We start from the raw sequence: 17,198 nt of genomic DNA, 5'->3' as shown, positions 1-17,198 counted from the left end.
TGCAAAACTGAATTTGTGAACTATTAGAATTATTTTGAAATTTGTTTACCGCATTTTGAACTAAAATTCAAACATACACTTAATCATTTACTTTTTCTTTATTTCCTGTTTCTTTTTTTTTTTCTTATTAATTGATCTGTCATCTGTGCATCAAAGTATCAAACCAAAAAGAATAGTATTTTTTGGTTTTGCCACATAGATAGTGGTGCACTAACATATTTATGCCAACACATTTTATCATCAAAATATACTTATACTTTATTATAGAAAGATAAGTTTAATAATTGTTATGCATATGGATCTAAATATAATGTCAATCATTTTTTTTTTACAGATCACATTTTTATGGAGGACAATTTTATTCTAATAGGATAAACATGATTATGGAGGACAAAATCATGTATTCCTCTAAGTATTTAAGATAGTTAATTGTATGTTTAGAATTTTAACTTGATATTATTAATTAAATTGAAACAATTTCATATTAAAAATAAATGCTCTTGAAAATCATATTTAACATAATTATTTTAAAAATAAAAATTATTATATATAACAATATATAATCAAACGTGAATAAATTTCAACTAAAGTGTAGCTAGAAAGATTAGATTCAAACACGAAAGCACAAATGAACACCAGTTCCACAACTACGAAAGTTACTCTTTTTTTTTTTTAACACTACAAATAGATTTTCATATTATTAAAAAACATAAAGGTTGGAGTTTGTTACAAGGAGTGTCAAGCCCCACCATCTCGTTACATATTATGAGATCCTACCAAAAATACTCTTAATTGATCTTTTGGTATCTAAGTTGGATTTCTACAAATTAAAAAACTACACATATTTTCTATCTGGAACATTCTTCCTTAAATAGGATAGTATTATGTATCCAACTCCTCTAAAATGAGCAATAGAAAATAAAGTGAGTAATGTCAATATATAGTTTATGAGAATATCAACGATCGATTTTACATTAACAAATCCTACATGTTAAAATATCATTTATTATTTTTTTTGTTAATGATCGTGATTATTTACTTTATTTCTATTTAATTTAAATTAGCTAAATCTTAAAAGCATTAGACATGATATGACATAATTAATAAATAATTTTATCTCTTAAACATATATGATTATAAGTTTAATTTTTAGCCTGTGCATATGAAAAAAAATATTAAAATATATCATTCCTTTAAATATATTAGATAATTAGTCCTTGACTTTCAATGAATAGATATTTGGTTCACACAAAAAATTATTATTTTTTAAGTACTATACGGGATAAAACTTCTTATTTATGTAAAAAAATTAACAATTATCTTATTATGAATTTTATAATTAATGTTACGATTATCAGATTTAATATATCACATTTAGTTTCTTTTTTATATAATGTATGTATATAATTAAAATTTTATAATTATTAATTAATAATTAAAATTATACTAAAACACATATCCAAAACTTAAGTTCGACTAACAATTAAACGAATAATTCTGTATGAATTGACCTAAATTTCTATGATTTTATCTAATTACGTACCAAGTCTCTAAATTTATATGATTTGTTTATCCGGCAATGATCGATCAGAGTCCCAAAAATATAATTTGACAGTTGACAAAACAAGGGATTAGACTAGGTTTAACCTGCCGACTTTCACAGTTTCACATTAATAATTATACACCCCTTCTTCTTTTTATGACTTTTGATTTTAATCAAATTAGGGAACATAGATAACCTATATAAGCCTTCAAAAAAATAAAATTAACCTGTATAAAAGTTACGGGGGAACGAAAAATGCTTCAAAACTGAAACATCGTGGAAAAGTGTCAGCACCTTATGTTTTTGTGTTGGATCCTTTGATTCGATTATTCATGAAATTTAAAGTACTTATCCTTCATTAAAAATCAATTTAGATTCGAGTATATACAGGATATATAGGACTGGACGATAAATCTCACTTTAATCTTTATTATATCGAGTTTCGTACTTTTTTTTTCTTACCAATTTTAGTTTTAATCTTCATAAAAAATGTATTCACATTTACTCCTTTATAATTTAATATACTTTACAATTTCAGTCTTTTCTTTAAATTAAAACATGTCTTTAATTTGCATGTCAAAATATAAACTTATTATAGATAACTATTTGTTATTAAACTATAATGGAAAAAAATCGCTAGAATCGGCTAAGTGATGGAGGATTTGAGGTAATTAATATGCACAAGATCGTAAATTTGAAACTTAATATAATCATTATATAAAAAAAAACAATAATATAAAATATATTTACACTGTATACAGATAACCTATATATTTACTCTATGTATATAGTCAATGGGGTGGATTATATCGCAAGTTAAGATTGGATATTCTTGCACAGTGTTTGACATTATTATATCATTATAAAGGTTTTGTCATAGTCATTCTTTTTCACTTTGTTGCCCCATTTTGGTTGCTTTTTCATTTCTTTCTCACCGGAAATGTTCTTTGCCTCACTATGCCCTCATGTCGTTTATCAGTTGTCTCACTATTAATTTGCGGGTTTCTCTCATCTTGTCTAGCAACTAACTAGGGTTCCTCCTTGAACTCTCACATCCAATACTCTCGAGAAAAATCTCTCTCAGTTAGGTGGCATACTATTTCACAGCCAAATATTAAAGAATTAACGGATCTTGAAAGAGCAAGCCTGCAACATTAAGGTAATGATCCAAATTACATATTATATTGTTAATTTGTTCAAAGAAACCTAGCTAGCTTCACCAGCTATACTTTTTTTTTCGAATTAACTACCTCTCTTTTTTCTTGTTTTATCTTTGGAACTTTGCCTAATAAATTATTAGTGTTCTAAGGTTGGATCAGGGTTTTTGGTTTTTGTAATTGTTGGAAAGGTATGAAATTCTGGGTAATTGGTGTAACATCCAACAGAAAGAGTTGAAAATTGAGAAAAATCCATATGTACAATCCACCATTAACAAAAGCTACTTGGTTGGTGTACCTTTTTCTTGCCGTTGTAGCCATTTCCAATTGAGCATCACAATATATAAGGCTAGAGGAACATATTGAAAAAGAAAAATTAAGAGGGAGAGAAAAACAGGTTAAGGAAAAAAAATATGTGCAGATTGAACTTGAAATGAAACTAATTAAGCACAATTAATTATAAAATTGTGGCGCATATCATATCATATCTTTTCTTTTTCTTTTTAGTTTCCTCCCATCTTCTGTACAAAAAAGGAAAAGAAAACAAAAGGGTTCTGGGTACTGAGAATATGTGAATGTACTCGGTTTCAATGAAGACTTCTTGGGCACAAAAAAGTTTTAAAAAAAAGTTCAAAAAGTATAGCAGTAGTAAAGTACTTTAATAAGCAGGGCAAAGTCTCCGTAACCCTAAGTTCAATTAGATGTGTTTATATATGGGAGAGATCAATTAAGTTCCAAAATAAGACTATTAATTACTGTAATTAATTCAAGCTCACAAGAGTGTGGTCAATCAATCTATTTATCTATGTAATTATCTATATATCTATATATATGAAATTCCGTAAAACAATTTGGGAAAACACAAACATGTATATATGATCATTTAGAATAGTTAAGGTTAAAAATTGAGTACTATATACATAGAGTTTGTAATTAAGTAGTTGTTTGGTAATTGATTAGTGTAAAGTGTTGGGGGCAGTGTTCGAAGATCATGGCCTCTTCTAGCTACTCCAATTCTCCATGTGCAGCCTGCAAGTTTTTGAGAAGGAAGTGCATGCCGGATTGCATTTTTGCCCCATATTTCCCACCAGAAGAGCCACATAAATTTGCAAATGTTCACAAGATATTTGGTGCAAGCAACGTGAGCAAACTCCTCAATGAGGTGCAACCCCATCAAAGAGAGGATGCTGTGAACTCTCTGGCCTATGAAGCCGAAGCAAGGATCAAAGATCCAGTGTATGGTTGTGTTGGGGCCATTTCAGTGCTCCAAAAGCAAGTCCTTAGGCTCCAAAAGGAACTTGATGCCACAAACGCTGATTTGATCCGCTATAGTGCTTGCAATGAAATTCCAAACACCACTACTCATCATGGAGGGAGAAGGATGAGTGATGATGGAGGAGGTGGTGGTTCCTCACTTGCTCACTCTCATGGTTTCTATTATCCTTCTAATTGGAACAATGATCCTTGTGGAAATAGTAATGGTTACCCCAGAGGCGATATATAAGAGTATGTGGTTCATTTTCAACCCTCCCTATATATGCATCAATTATGATGTGTATAGTCACGTATTAAATTTCAAGTTACCCATTTAGGGTTTTCTTATTGTAAAGTATTGGATCAAGGGGGTCTTATTCCGTGTATATATTCCTGCCAATATGAATATAATATTATATATATATATATATATATATATTATGCTCAGTGTAATCAGTATTCTTTAAGATATTCATTAAAAATTAAAAAAATATTGAAATATAAATTATGTTATTTATAATTTTTTTATGATTTTTATAATAAAAATTTATACTTTTTAATTTTTTAATTAATATCCTAAGATACCGATGTGTTATTGTCAGACAATCCTATCTGAATATATTAAACTGATAAATGAACTTCTCTCTTATCTTACCAAACCGATAAATGAAAACTTATCATGCCTTATTGTCATTGGCAGGGATACCGATACATGTGTGTTATTTAATTTTGATCACTAATTGATATCCCACTATATTTTTCTTTTATGAGAAAATTAAATTATCTCCAAAATGGCCCCCACGCATTACAAGCCACATACCCACTGACTTATTTTTAAGGCTGGGGTGTTAGCTAGCCAAATGGAATCTAGCTTATTGGTCTCCTTTTTATTTAATATTTTGATATTCTTTCAATATATATTATATAATGCCAACTACCTTTTCAAGCATGCACTCCAGTTTCCATGTACCTACTTATATATATTATTCCTATTTATTCTTTAGGTGAAGATCTCAAAATGCCCTTCAATAGATATCTAGCCTAGCTACGCAGCATGTGCCTTTTACTCGTTAATTAATTATATAAGTTAAACTATATCCATATATAAAGGCTACATATATAGCCTACAAGAGAACAGGGAATAATTTTAAATTTAGTGTTAATTTTTTATGTTTTAAAGATAGTAATTAAATATAGAATCTTGCTAATCAGGAACATTAAGACATCAATTAAAAACAAACAAAATTAGTGTGAAAATCATGAGAGAATACAAAAATGATCATAGACAATATAATTTTTTATCTCTCAATAAAAATATTTATCCTCTAAGTTTCTTAATTAATTAGCATTTGTCTTAAATATATTTACTTGTTATTTAATGTTTTCTTTATAAAATATGAAAATTGAATGCAATTTTTATGTGAGAATGGAAAGAACAAATATTAGCCATTAAATTATATTCTAAATGATCAAAATTAACTAAAACATAAGTTATTTAAGTGACTATGTATAATTATATGTAACAAAAAAAGTCATTCTCTCACAATATGTACTTCTTTTAAAGTGTTATAGAGAAGTTTTTATCGGTGTAATATTGAAATTATTATATTATTTTTATAACTTATATATAATATAATTTTTATTGATTCAATCATTGAATTATATTTATATATTATTAAAATCATTTATATCAAATTTTCTCATAATTAAACAGTAAAAAAAATAATTAAATGATTTATATTTTAATATATTTTAAAATATTTATATTATATTAACTTTAATATATATGAATCAGTTAATAAATAATTTTTTATTAATATAAAATTTTACATATAATCTATATGAGAAAAAAATTCAATTCAACAATAAATTTTTAAAAAATAATATTCAATTAAAAATAATGTAATAATTATTTATATATATATTACCTCCCTCCCATGTCGTGTTTCCCTTTTCCAAATCTTTTCCCTAAACATAGAAGCTTAATGTGAACTAATATTAGTGGTGGCATGGGTATATGACATTGTTTCTGCGCTTTACTGTACATAATTTGCCGACGTATCATTCACTCCTATGCTGGTCAAAGAAAGTGAAACTGTTACGTGTTGACTTTCCTTATGCATGTCTTTTAATTAATTTGCCTTTTTCTAAAACAGGATTATTGAAGAAAGAGAATATTATTACTATCAGACAAAAATATTAATCAATCTCCTAAAGACATTAGTTAGAAAATTAAATGGAAAAATATTTTTATTAGAAATATATAAAATGATGTAATTTATGATTTTTATATTAAATGTTTTATAAATTTTAATTGATAAGTTAAGGTTAGTGGTTAACAGTGGGAGATGTTTTGGCGAATAAAGCAATTAATTCCATATTTGAATATTGAAGTATGCACAGAAGCCACGAAGGGGATTGTTGTGTTCTTGTTCACGCATGTGATCACAATTGGGTCATTCAAGTTTCAACCCACTGGGACAAGTAACGTGCATCTTGCTGCTATATCGGGGAACTTTCTTTAGCATTTCTTGCGCTTAGTTTGTTCGTATCAATGATTCTAGTGAAAATTTTCAAGTTTATCATAATCATAACTTATTATTAAATAACAATATCAAACTTATTTACATTCTCATGAAAGAAATATATAGACTACCCTCTTTTATACGTCCCTAGTCTAAAATCTAAATACTACTATTTTTTATGACGGGCAACATGCGTATGGATGGATATATTAGGAGTTTAATTTTTATGCTCAATTTAAGTTTTGTTTTTTTAATCCACCATTTTTTTTATTTTAGTTTCTGAATTTTAAAAATTATTATTTTTAGTCCCTCCCATGAGTGTGTGTTAAATAAAAAATAAAAAATTAGTAATTTGTGATGATTTTTTGGTTGTTAGAATTTGATTTTTATTTTTTAGTCTCCAAAGATTTTGCATTTTAAAACCACTACAAATGTTAATTTATTAGTTTTTATTTGGCATGCATCTATGGGAAGGAGAACAATTCAGAGACTAAAAAAAATTAATTTGGAGGACTAAAATAATTATAACTCCAAATTGAAAAAGTAAAATAATAATTAAGTCATGATTTAATGATGTATTGTTAATGAGCTTTAAAATCATAAGAGGTGTCACTTTATTCATTAAATATTAATATATATTTTTTACTTAAACTATGTGTTTTTTATAATAAAAAAATGATTTATTTTTAAAAGATTAATTCTTACATAAGAAAAAGTTGAAATGTGCTTGGTTACAACAATGATAAAAAAAATACCTTTTTAAATAATAGCATTTTGTAACTTATTTGAATGTGACGATAAAAAATCAATTTTTTGGTTACAACTAAGGATCTTATAAGCACTTCTAGTGTAACATGTTCGTTTGGGAAACAAAAAAGTTTTTATACATATTAAAAAAATCAAATTAGATAATAGCAAAAATACTCAATTAATTAAACATTTTAATTGAAAATTATTAAATAATTAGGTATAGTTACTTCATTTATTTTAAAAATATAATTAAATATATTTTAAAAATTACTTCAAAAATAATTAAATAATTTTATTATTATTATTATTATTTTTCTATTCACAAGTGGTTTTATTAATGAAGATACAAATATATCACGCACAAGGAGTTCTCATCTATGTACGACAAACAATATGAATACACACATTTTGCATTATTGTCTACTATAATGCAAACCTAATACTAAGTAAGAAAAACATGATAGTACGTGTCCTACAAAATAAGAAAACCAGTATACAAACTCACGCATGAAATAAGAAAGCCAGTCTACAAACTCGCACAACCTTTTTTTTTTTTCCTTTTTCCAATTCTCTTACCCATGCTGTATATATACAAACAAAATTTTACAAATATAACATTAAATTTATTTTAAGAAACGTATGAAAGAGGATGAAATAAATATGACTTAATTAATTTTTTAGTCTCTTTATTTTTCTAAATTTCAATTTTTAGTTTCTCAAAATCTTGTATACAACTTTTAGTCTTTTATTAATTTTCTATTAATAATTTTACTCCTTTTATTTTTTTTTGTTTATTGTTATTGTTGAAAAATAGTTATTGTTTTATCAATTTTTAGTTTCTTATTTATTTTATATTTAAGATTACTTTTGATTAATAAAAATTTTAGATCATGTGATGCATGTGATAAATTTTTTTAAGAGTATATTCTTCTAGATCGAGTTTATTGTTTTTATCATATCATATGCAAAATCTATATGCTAACATGTGTCTAGCTAAAACTAAAACACCAAATATGAATACCACTTCATTTTTTATATATAGCTTTTCTTTCTCCAACGTCATTCCCTCCTTTATAATTAAATAATATAATGAGTTGTGTTAAATTTTAAAATGAATCAGTTTAGACAATGAAAGATAGATAATTGTATAAAAGAAACACGTATATATCACAAAAATAAAAAAGAAACGTGTATTGTCATTTTTATAGGTGGTCAAGTGGTATAAGCAGTTGCACATACATAACTTGTGTGAGTAATATGATTTTGACAAAGCTAAGTTATGTGGGATTGAAGAGTGTACATTAAAATTTCTTACCATCTATACCATTATGAGATTACTAGAGTTAATTTTTCTGCCAGAGATAAGCCAAATTTTGTTAATTAAGCTATTAAATTCTCAAGAAATAAACATCCCATTCTTGCTTATACTATTAGTTTAATTTAATTTATATAAATAAATTGTTCCAAGCTGAATCCAACCCAATCAAATTTGATTGGCTTGGTTTAGCTTAGTTTTCATAATTTTCTTTTGAAACTCAACTCAATCCAACTCATTCATGAACAATTTGATTTGGTTTGGACCAACTAGTTATCTATTTAAATTTGATTTCTTCTTCTTAGAATTATTATTTTATATCATGATTCATCCAAATATTCAATACAATTAACATAATATTATCAAATGTAAAAGTAATCAAATTGATTCATTTAATACCATCAACAAATATTATAAAATAGACTAATACAAATTAAAACAAATATTCTTGAACGAGATTTACTATAATAGTCTCAATCACAACTATTTTCTACAAACTAATTTCTTACAATAAATTTTGCTGCAACTAAATTTACTACAACTAGATTTGTTGCAACTAAATTTGCTGAAATAAATGAATAAAATATAATTTATTAGTATTATAAACATAGAAGAAAAAATAAATATGAAAAAGGTATAAAAAAAACAATGTACCTAAAAATAATACCTTAAAAAATTCCAACACTAGTAGTTTCAATACTTACAAATGTGTTAAAATGCAAATGTGTTTGTTTCTAATTCTATTAGTGTACCTGTTACCATATTTGTCATTCCCAATATATTAAAATATTAATATTTTATTTGATCAAAATACATAAATGATCAAATCCAAATTATTCGAATTAGGTTGGATCAACTCGGATATATATTTTTTACTTAAACTATGTGTTTTTTATAATAAAAAAATGATTTATTTTTAAAAGATTAATTCTTACATAAGAAAAAGTTGAAATGTGCTTGGTTACAACAATGATAAAAAAAATACCTTTTTAAATAATAGCATTTTGTAACTTATTTGAATGTGACGATAAAAAATCAATTTTTGGTTACAACTAAGGATCTTATAAGCACTTCTAGTGTAACATGTTCGTTTGGGAAACAAAAAAGTTTTTATACATATTAAAAAAATCAAATTAGATAATAGCAAAAATACTCAATTAATTAAACATTTTAATTGAAAATTATTAAATAATTAGGTATAGTTACTTCATTTATTTTAAAAATATAATTAAATATATTTTAAAAATTACTTCAAAAATAATTAAATAATTTTATTATTATTATTATTATTTTTCTATTCACAAGTGGTTTTATTAATGAAGATACAAATATATCACGCACAAGGAGTTCTCATCTATGTACGACAAACAATATGAATACACACATTTTGCATTATTGTCTACTATAATGCAAACCTAATACTAAGTAAGAAAAACATGATAGTACGTGTCCTACAAAATAAGAAAACCAGTATACAAACTCACGCATGAAATAAGAAAGCCAGTCTACAAACTCGCACAACCTTTTTTTTTTTCCTTTTTCCAATTCTCTTACCCATGCTGTATATATACAAACAAAATTTTACAAATATAACATTAAATTTATTTTAAGAAACGTATGAAAGAGGATGAAATAAATATGACTTAATTAATTTTTTAGTCTCTTTATTTTTCTAAATTTCAATTTTTAGTTTCTCAAAATCTTGTATACAACTTTTAGTCTTTTATTAATTTTCTATTAATAATTTACTCCTTTTATTTTTTTTTGTTTATTGTTATTGTTGAAAAATAGTTATTGTTTTATCAATTTTTAGTTTCTTATTTATTTTATATTTAAGATTACTTTTGATTAATAAAAATTTTAGATCATGTGATGCATGTGATAAATTTTTTTAAGAGTATATTCTTCTAGATCGAGTTTATTGTTTTATCATATCATATGCAAAATCTATATGCTAACATGTGTCTAGCTAAAACTAAAACACCAAATATGAATACCACTTCATTTTTTATATATAGCTTTTCTTTCTCCAACGTCATTCCCTCCTTTATAATTAAATAATATAATGAGTTGTGTTAAATTTTAAAATGAATCAGTTTAGACAATGAAAGATAGATAATTGTATAAAAGAAACACGTATATATCACAAAAATAAAAAAGAAACGTGTATTGTCATTTTTATAGGTGGTCAAGTGGTATAAGCAGTTGCACATACATAACTTGTGTGAGTAATATGATTTTGACAAAGCTAAGTTATGTGGGATTGAAGAGTGTACATTAAAATTTCTTACCATCTATACCATTATGAGATTACTAGAGTTAATTTTTCTGCCAGAGATAAGCCAAATTTTGTTAATTAAGCTATTAAATTCTCAAGAAATAAACATCCCATTCTTGCTTATACTATTAGTTTAATTTAATTTATATAAATAAATTGTTCCAAGCTGAATCCAACCCAATCAAATTTGATTGGCTTGGTTAGCTTAGTTTTCATAATTTTCTTTTGAAACTCAACTCAATCCAACTCATTCATGAACATTTGATTTGGTTTGGACAACTAGTTATCTATTTAAATTTGATTTCTTCTTCTTAGAATTATTATTTTATATCATGATTCATCCAAATATTCAATACAATTAACATAATATCATCAAACATGTAAAAGTAATCAAATTGATTCATTTAATACCATCAACACAATATTATAAAATAGACTAATATAAATTAAAACAAGATATTCTTGAACGAGATTTACTATAATAGTCTCAATCACAACTATTTCTACAAACTAATTTCTTACAATAAATTTGCTGCAACTAAATTTACTACAACTAGATTTGTTGCAACTAAATTTGCTGAAATAAATGAATAAAATATAATTTATTAGTATTATAAACATAGAAGAAAAAATAAATATGAAAAAGGTATAAAAAAAACAATGTACCTAAAAATAATACCTTAAAAAATTCCAACACTAGTAGTTTCAATACTTACAAATGTGTTAAAATGCAAATGTGTTTGTTTCTAATTCTATTAGTGTACCTGTTACCATATTTGTCATTCCCAATATATTAAAATATTAATATTTTATTTGATCAAAATACATAAATGATCAAATCCAAATTATTCGAATTAGGTTGGATCAACTCGGATTCACATATGATCCATACCCGTGAACAACCCTAGATATGGGCTAAATACTCGAATAGACAACTTTACCATACTTTAATTTAAGTAAAATTGTTTTTTTAAGAGATATCTATAATCTTAAACTGAAAATTTCTATAGTATATCATTCGAGTTATCAAGCTTCTAGGTGCTGGAAAATTTTACATGACCTTTATTATTATTATTATTATTATTATTATTAAGGTGTGATTTATATATTATTATTTTTAGATATCACAATTATATTCAAGCTGAATAAAATTATATTATAAATGATATTTTTTTTTTGTTTAAGTCTTTTAACTGATTGATTACATGTTCAAAGGTGGAACTTGATTTATATATTTGTCTAACTTTATGTCCATTAATTTAAAAAGGAATCTTAACCAAAATTACATCCCAGCTGTCTATCAGCCAATGTTGTAAATCTTTTGTTGTTGGGCTGTCACTTATTTATATATATATATTTTTTTTTTTTTTTTTTTTTTTTATTATTATATATATATATTTTATGTTTGTTGAGTTGAATCTGACTTTGACTTTTCAATAAGTTAGGGTGTTCTAACTTCTAAGTCTTCCCGTTCATGTTTAATGGTTGGTAATTTATTTTTCTTGTCCACAAGTGTTAAAACTTTAGCTAGATTTCGAGGATAAAAAGGAGAGATCTGGAGAAGGTAGAGACCAGAGAATAGGAAAACATGTTGGGAAGGAAAAGATACCCAATGTTTCCCTTGCAACACTCAGTATGCCTACTAGTACTAATCAAATATTTATATAAAAAAAAGTTTGCTTTCTGTATGGTGATAAATTAGCTGGGTAAATGTGTCTTTTTGTATGTGGCAATATTTATTATGAAAATTATGCATTTTATTTATATTATAATGTTTTCTAGATGAACGATTTGGTAAAAAAAAAAACTTTAAATTTTGTATGTAAAATATTCTTAATATAAAATTCATTTTTAAAATAAGAAGTACTTCTTTTGTAGGAATTACATAAATCCTCCACAAACACAATCTTGCAAGCAAGTAAAATTATTATCAACAACAAAATTTTTCTTTTCAATATTTAACATTATTACCTATCTAAAATTCAAATTCAAAAATCAACCATTACTATATTAATCTTCATTTGAGATAATAAAATTATTTAGTACAACAGTGTCAATAAAATTTAAACTTGAGTTATAATGTGATGCAAATAATCCAATTTTGATCCTAAAAGTACCTATCCAACTTTTAGAAAGTAAAACAAATCTCACTCGCCTATAAGAAAATCAATAATTAATATTACATGTACACATATATCCAATTATGTATGAATTAAAATATCAATTATTAATTTTCTTTATCGATATTATTTAATTGACTTTTTCTCAATTTGGATGAACAATCCCCGCCAATAAATCTTCAAAGCTTAAAAGAATTTGAGGAAAAAAAAAGTAAATTTATCTCTTGCCAGGATCTCCTTTTACCAATTTGACTCAACACGAAAACATCCCTTTGAGCTCTTAATCTAATTTAACTCCAAATATTTTAGGATTGTTGGATCCAAATAGGTCAAAGTCTTGTCCACACCATTCGATTTCAAATCAATGGGCCACCATCAATCGCCAAAGTTTACAAATAGAATTAACTATGTTTTTATGAATTTTTTACTTTTAATAAGGATTAAATAATTTTATAACAGCTAAAAATTTTCAAAAGTTGTTTCATTTTGAAAATTCATGAACCTAAAAATCTAATCTAACTCCACACGTTCAATTGATCCCAGACAAAAAAAATCAGATTAACACAAACAAAAAAAATAGATCTGAAATATAAATGCACAAACAAATTTAACAAAAACACATAAATTTGCACAACAAATCAGATTTGGTTTCTTTTTTAACTTAAAAAGTTGACATCCTCTTGCTTGATCTGAACAAATCTAAAGATTTTAAATCTAAAATTTTCAAGTGCCTTGAGGACCAGTCAGATTTCAAAAATCTAAAATCTTAATTTGAACAAACCCATTAACTAACCAGACATCAAGTTGAAGACCACGACCAATTCACAAAGAGTTTGCAAAATACTTGCGGAAGTAAAATTAAGTAACAGATTTTAGAGATCTAATAAGAAATTATTCAAAAGTTATTTTAACTCAATCAATTTTGAATCCATAATTAATTTTAAATTCTTCTTTAACGTAAAATCAAACATGTAAAAATTCATCTAAAATTAATTCTGAATTAAAAATCAATTCTCCAATATTAAAACAAACATGCACAAAGATGTGGTATAAAAAAGCCCAGATTACTTGTCAATGAAGGAGAGTCATAAACGTTGTTGAAGAGAAAACCAGAGGGGGCAAACAAAACCAGTGCCAAAAAATAGCTTGATCTGTCCACAAAAAGGAGGATACTTTCACTGAAATTCATCAAGAGCCACTGGGTTGCAATGTTCATTTCCTTTATTAACATAATAAATAAAAAATTTCAGACATTATAATAGATAGATCTTTTCATTTTTTTTATTTATTTTATCGTTACTTTGCTTTGTACTGTTCCTGGGTTTGATTCCAAAAGATGAGGGAATAGAAAGTTAAGCGGTTTTTAGTTGTAAAAAATTATTTAGTATATTTTAACCACATTCTTGACATTCATTAAGCATTTTTTAACTGCTAGAAAATTAATTGTCGTTATATATTATTAAATAATAATAAAATTATTGTCAGATGATCACTTAATGATTATATTTAACGGCATAGATAAAAAATATTGACAGAGAAAAACTTAGGACTAAGACCGGTCAATTTATTTCTTATCCTGGGACTAAAATCATAATTAACTATTGCCAATATATTATTTAGTTTGTTTTTCTAGGCTTTGTTTGGGTTAAAATAATAGAAATAAAATGAACAAAATGCGTTAGCCGGATAAATAGAAACAAAAAGAGAAGAGTCCTGCAAAAAAATCCTTATGTTTTGATGAGTGAAAATAAATAAATAAATAAATTATATAAATAACACTTTTACTCTACTATTACTTTTTACACAAAAAATATGTTTCTTGTTATTTTTAATTTTTATATTATAAAATGTTATTTAACTATTAAACAAAACTTTATAAGTACTTTCCACCCAAAATCATTGATAAAATGAAAGGAAACAAAATATAGCCGAAGTAACAAACTTTTACTTCCTAATTCCCTTTTAAACAAATAAACCAAAAATTACTTAATCCTAAATCTTTTCTTCTCAAATTCAACAAGAACAAACATAAAATTAAGTCCTTCTACTATCCTCTATATATGTAGGTATGGTGTCATGAGTCCCTTAACACGTTTTCTTTTTTCTTTTTTGTTCCTGATTGATGGATGAGACACTAGACATATGCAAAAAATCAAAGCCCAAAGACGTTTGGCACATGCAAAAAGAGCAAAAGTCTTCGATCGTGGGACATGGACATCAATTCAGAAATACGTTAATTGAGTGATGAGTGAAGAATTCTTCCTTCCTAACATGCATATTTGGACTGTTTTAGTAATTTAAAGATTTTTTTATTTGTTTTAATTCCTGTTAAGTTTTTTTTAATTTTTATTTTCAAGTAATAACATTAATTAATAATATAACAATAACGTTAATAATATATTGACTTGTTACATCATTTAAGAATCTAACACAATAATCATACATTTTTTAATAGATGTAAATTTTAAAAATTTATTTTACATTAAAAAAGTACTCAGGATTGTTTTGTCTAAGTGGTTGAATTACTAATATCATTATTCCATCATAAGTTAATGTTATTTTATTACTTGATAGTAGGACTAAAATAATAAAAATATTAAAATAAAAAATAATTTTTTAAAAGATTAAAATAAAAATATTCTCTATTTTTTAAAGACAAAATAATTATTTAAATCAACAAATTTTATCCGATGATTTTCTTTGGAAAAGTTATAGTTTTTTTTTTAAAAAAAAAAAGTAAAAGAGATAGGTAACACAACTAAAAGAAAACATGGAGACATTATTGATGTCAGAGACTACATACATGAAATGATGAACAACCCAAGCCCAAAAGATACACCTGTTTGAGTTATGATATTCATCCACCCAAAGTGAAAATAAGAGAGAGAAAGAAAAGGAAAAAAGTAAAAAGAAGTCTTCAATTCAATTTTATTTAATCAAACCGATTTAGTTGTAAAATTAGTTCAGTTTGATATAGTTCAAAATCGGTTCGAATCAATTTCTATGCATGCACAACCATAAAAGAAGGTAATAAACTTGACAGGTGATATGATAAAAAAAATATTATAAATTTGAGATGAAAAAAAAAGTGCATGAGTAGTAATATCTGTTGGAATTTTCTATTTTAACAATTATTTATTATTAGTAAGTTTTATTTTAGGTGATCAAATTAAGTGAATTTGTTAGACAACCAAATCAAATGATATGGACTTAAATGAGCAGAGGTCAATGTTGGCCCATTAGGGAGATAATGGAAATCCTATCAGGTTAACACACTATAAAAAGATTATAGTCCCCAATATACCGAGCCGTCACATATAATTTATTTTCTCCACATCTTAAGAGTTAGGAAAGTTCTATTAAGGAATAAAGAGGTTTCCGTTGAGGAAGAACCATGAAGCCACCGGTTACCTATAGATTCAGATTCTGCTGCATTTGTTGATCAATCATTATGGATTCAAGTATTCCTAAAACTCTTCCTGATAATCTAATGTAATGTGTTCTTGGTGATTATTGGTATTTTATAAGGATCCCCTAAAATTTCAACAAGTGATATCAGAGCTGTCATTACTATTAGATCATTGGGATTTAAAATTATTTGATTCCAATTATACCTGGATTGCTTTGGTTATATGAACCCAAGTTTTTTTTTTGGAACAACACATATTAATTGTTGGTAAATTAGATATTTGATTTAAATTCGGGTGTATTTTGTTTTTTTAACATCGTTATTTGGATCTGCGAACGACTTCTCTTCATGGTTATTGTTCATAATATATATAAGGAAGTTTTTTGTGTGTGCAGTTTTTGTTTTTTTTTTATTTGTTATTTTTTTTGTTAAAAAAGGAAGGGGAAAGTTATATAAAAGAGTACATAATGAAAATGTCTAACTTGACATCAAAACTGAAAGCACTTAAGATAAAGCTTAGTGAAGAACTGCTCATGCATTTAGTTTTGATCTCACTTACTGTACACTTTGGGCAATTCAAAGTGAGCTATAACACTCAGAAGGACAAATAGTCCATTAATGAGTTTATATCTCATTGTGTGCAAGAGAAAGAAAGACTATAAAAAGACACGTTTGAAAGTGCTTATTTAAGCTTAACCTCTAAGAATAAAAAAAAGGAAAATTATGGCTGCTCTAAGCAAAAAAAAACAAAAGAAAGAAGCTTGTGGTATTGTAAGTATAAATCAATGATAGCATTAAATATAATTTAAGGATATGATATTTACTTGCAATAATTAATGTTTTATAT

The 17,198-nt window shown here is 25.6% G+C and overlaps 1 protein-coding gene across 2 annotated transcripts; it reads left to right on the top strand.

The window, feature by feature from the left end:
• Nucleotides 1-2,452: 2,452 nt before the first annotated feature.
• On the top strand, nt 2,453-4,519 carry LBD20 (LBD domain-containing transcription factor). 2 transcript variants are annotated; one of them, XM_006579713.3, is made up of 2 exons: nt 2,453-2,702; nt 3,680-4,519. In XM_006579713.3, exon 2 carries the CDS (start codon nt 3,692-3,694, stop codon nt 4,202-4,204), a length of 513 nt encoding a protein of 170 aa, XP_006579776.1. In that variant the 5' UTR covers nt 2,453-2,702; nt 3,680-3,691; the 3' UTR covers nt 4,205-4,519. The 2 variants fall into 2 exon arrangements, with proteins under 2 accessions (XP_006579776.1, XP_014630864.1); XM_014775378.2 differs by having other exon boundaries at nt 3,661-4,346.
• Nucleotides 4,520-17,198: the final 12,679 nt, after the last annotated feature.

Source organism: Glycine max, chromosome 5 (genome assembly GCF_000004515.6).
Source record: "Glycine max cultivar Williams 82 chromosome 5, Glycine_max_v4.0, whole genome shotgun sequence".
Lineage (NCBI taxonomy): Eukaryota > Viridiplantae > Streptophyta > Magnoliopsida > Fabales > Fabaceae > Glycine > Glycine max.
This window is presented reverse-complemented; position numbering and strand designations above follow the sequence as displayed.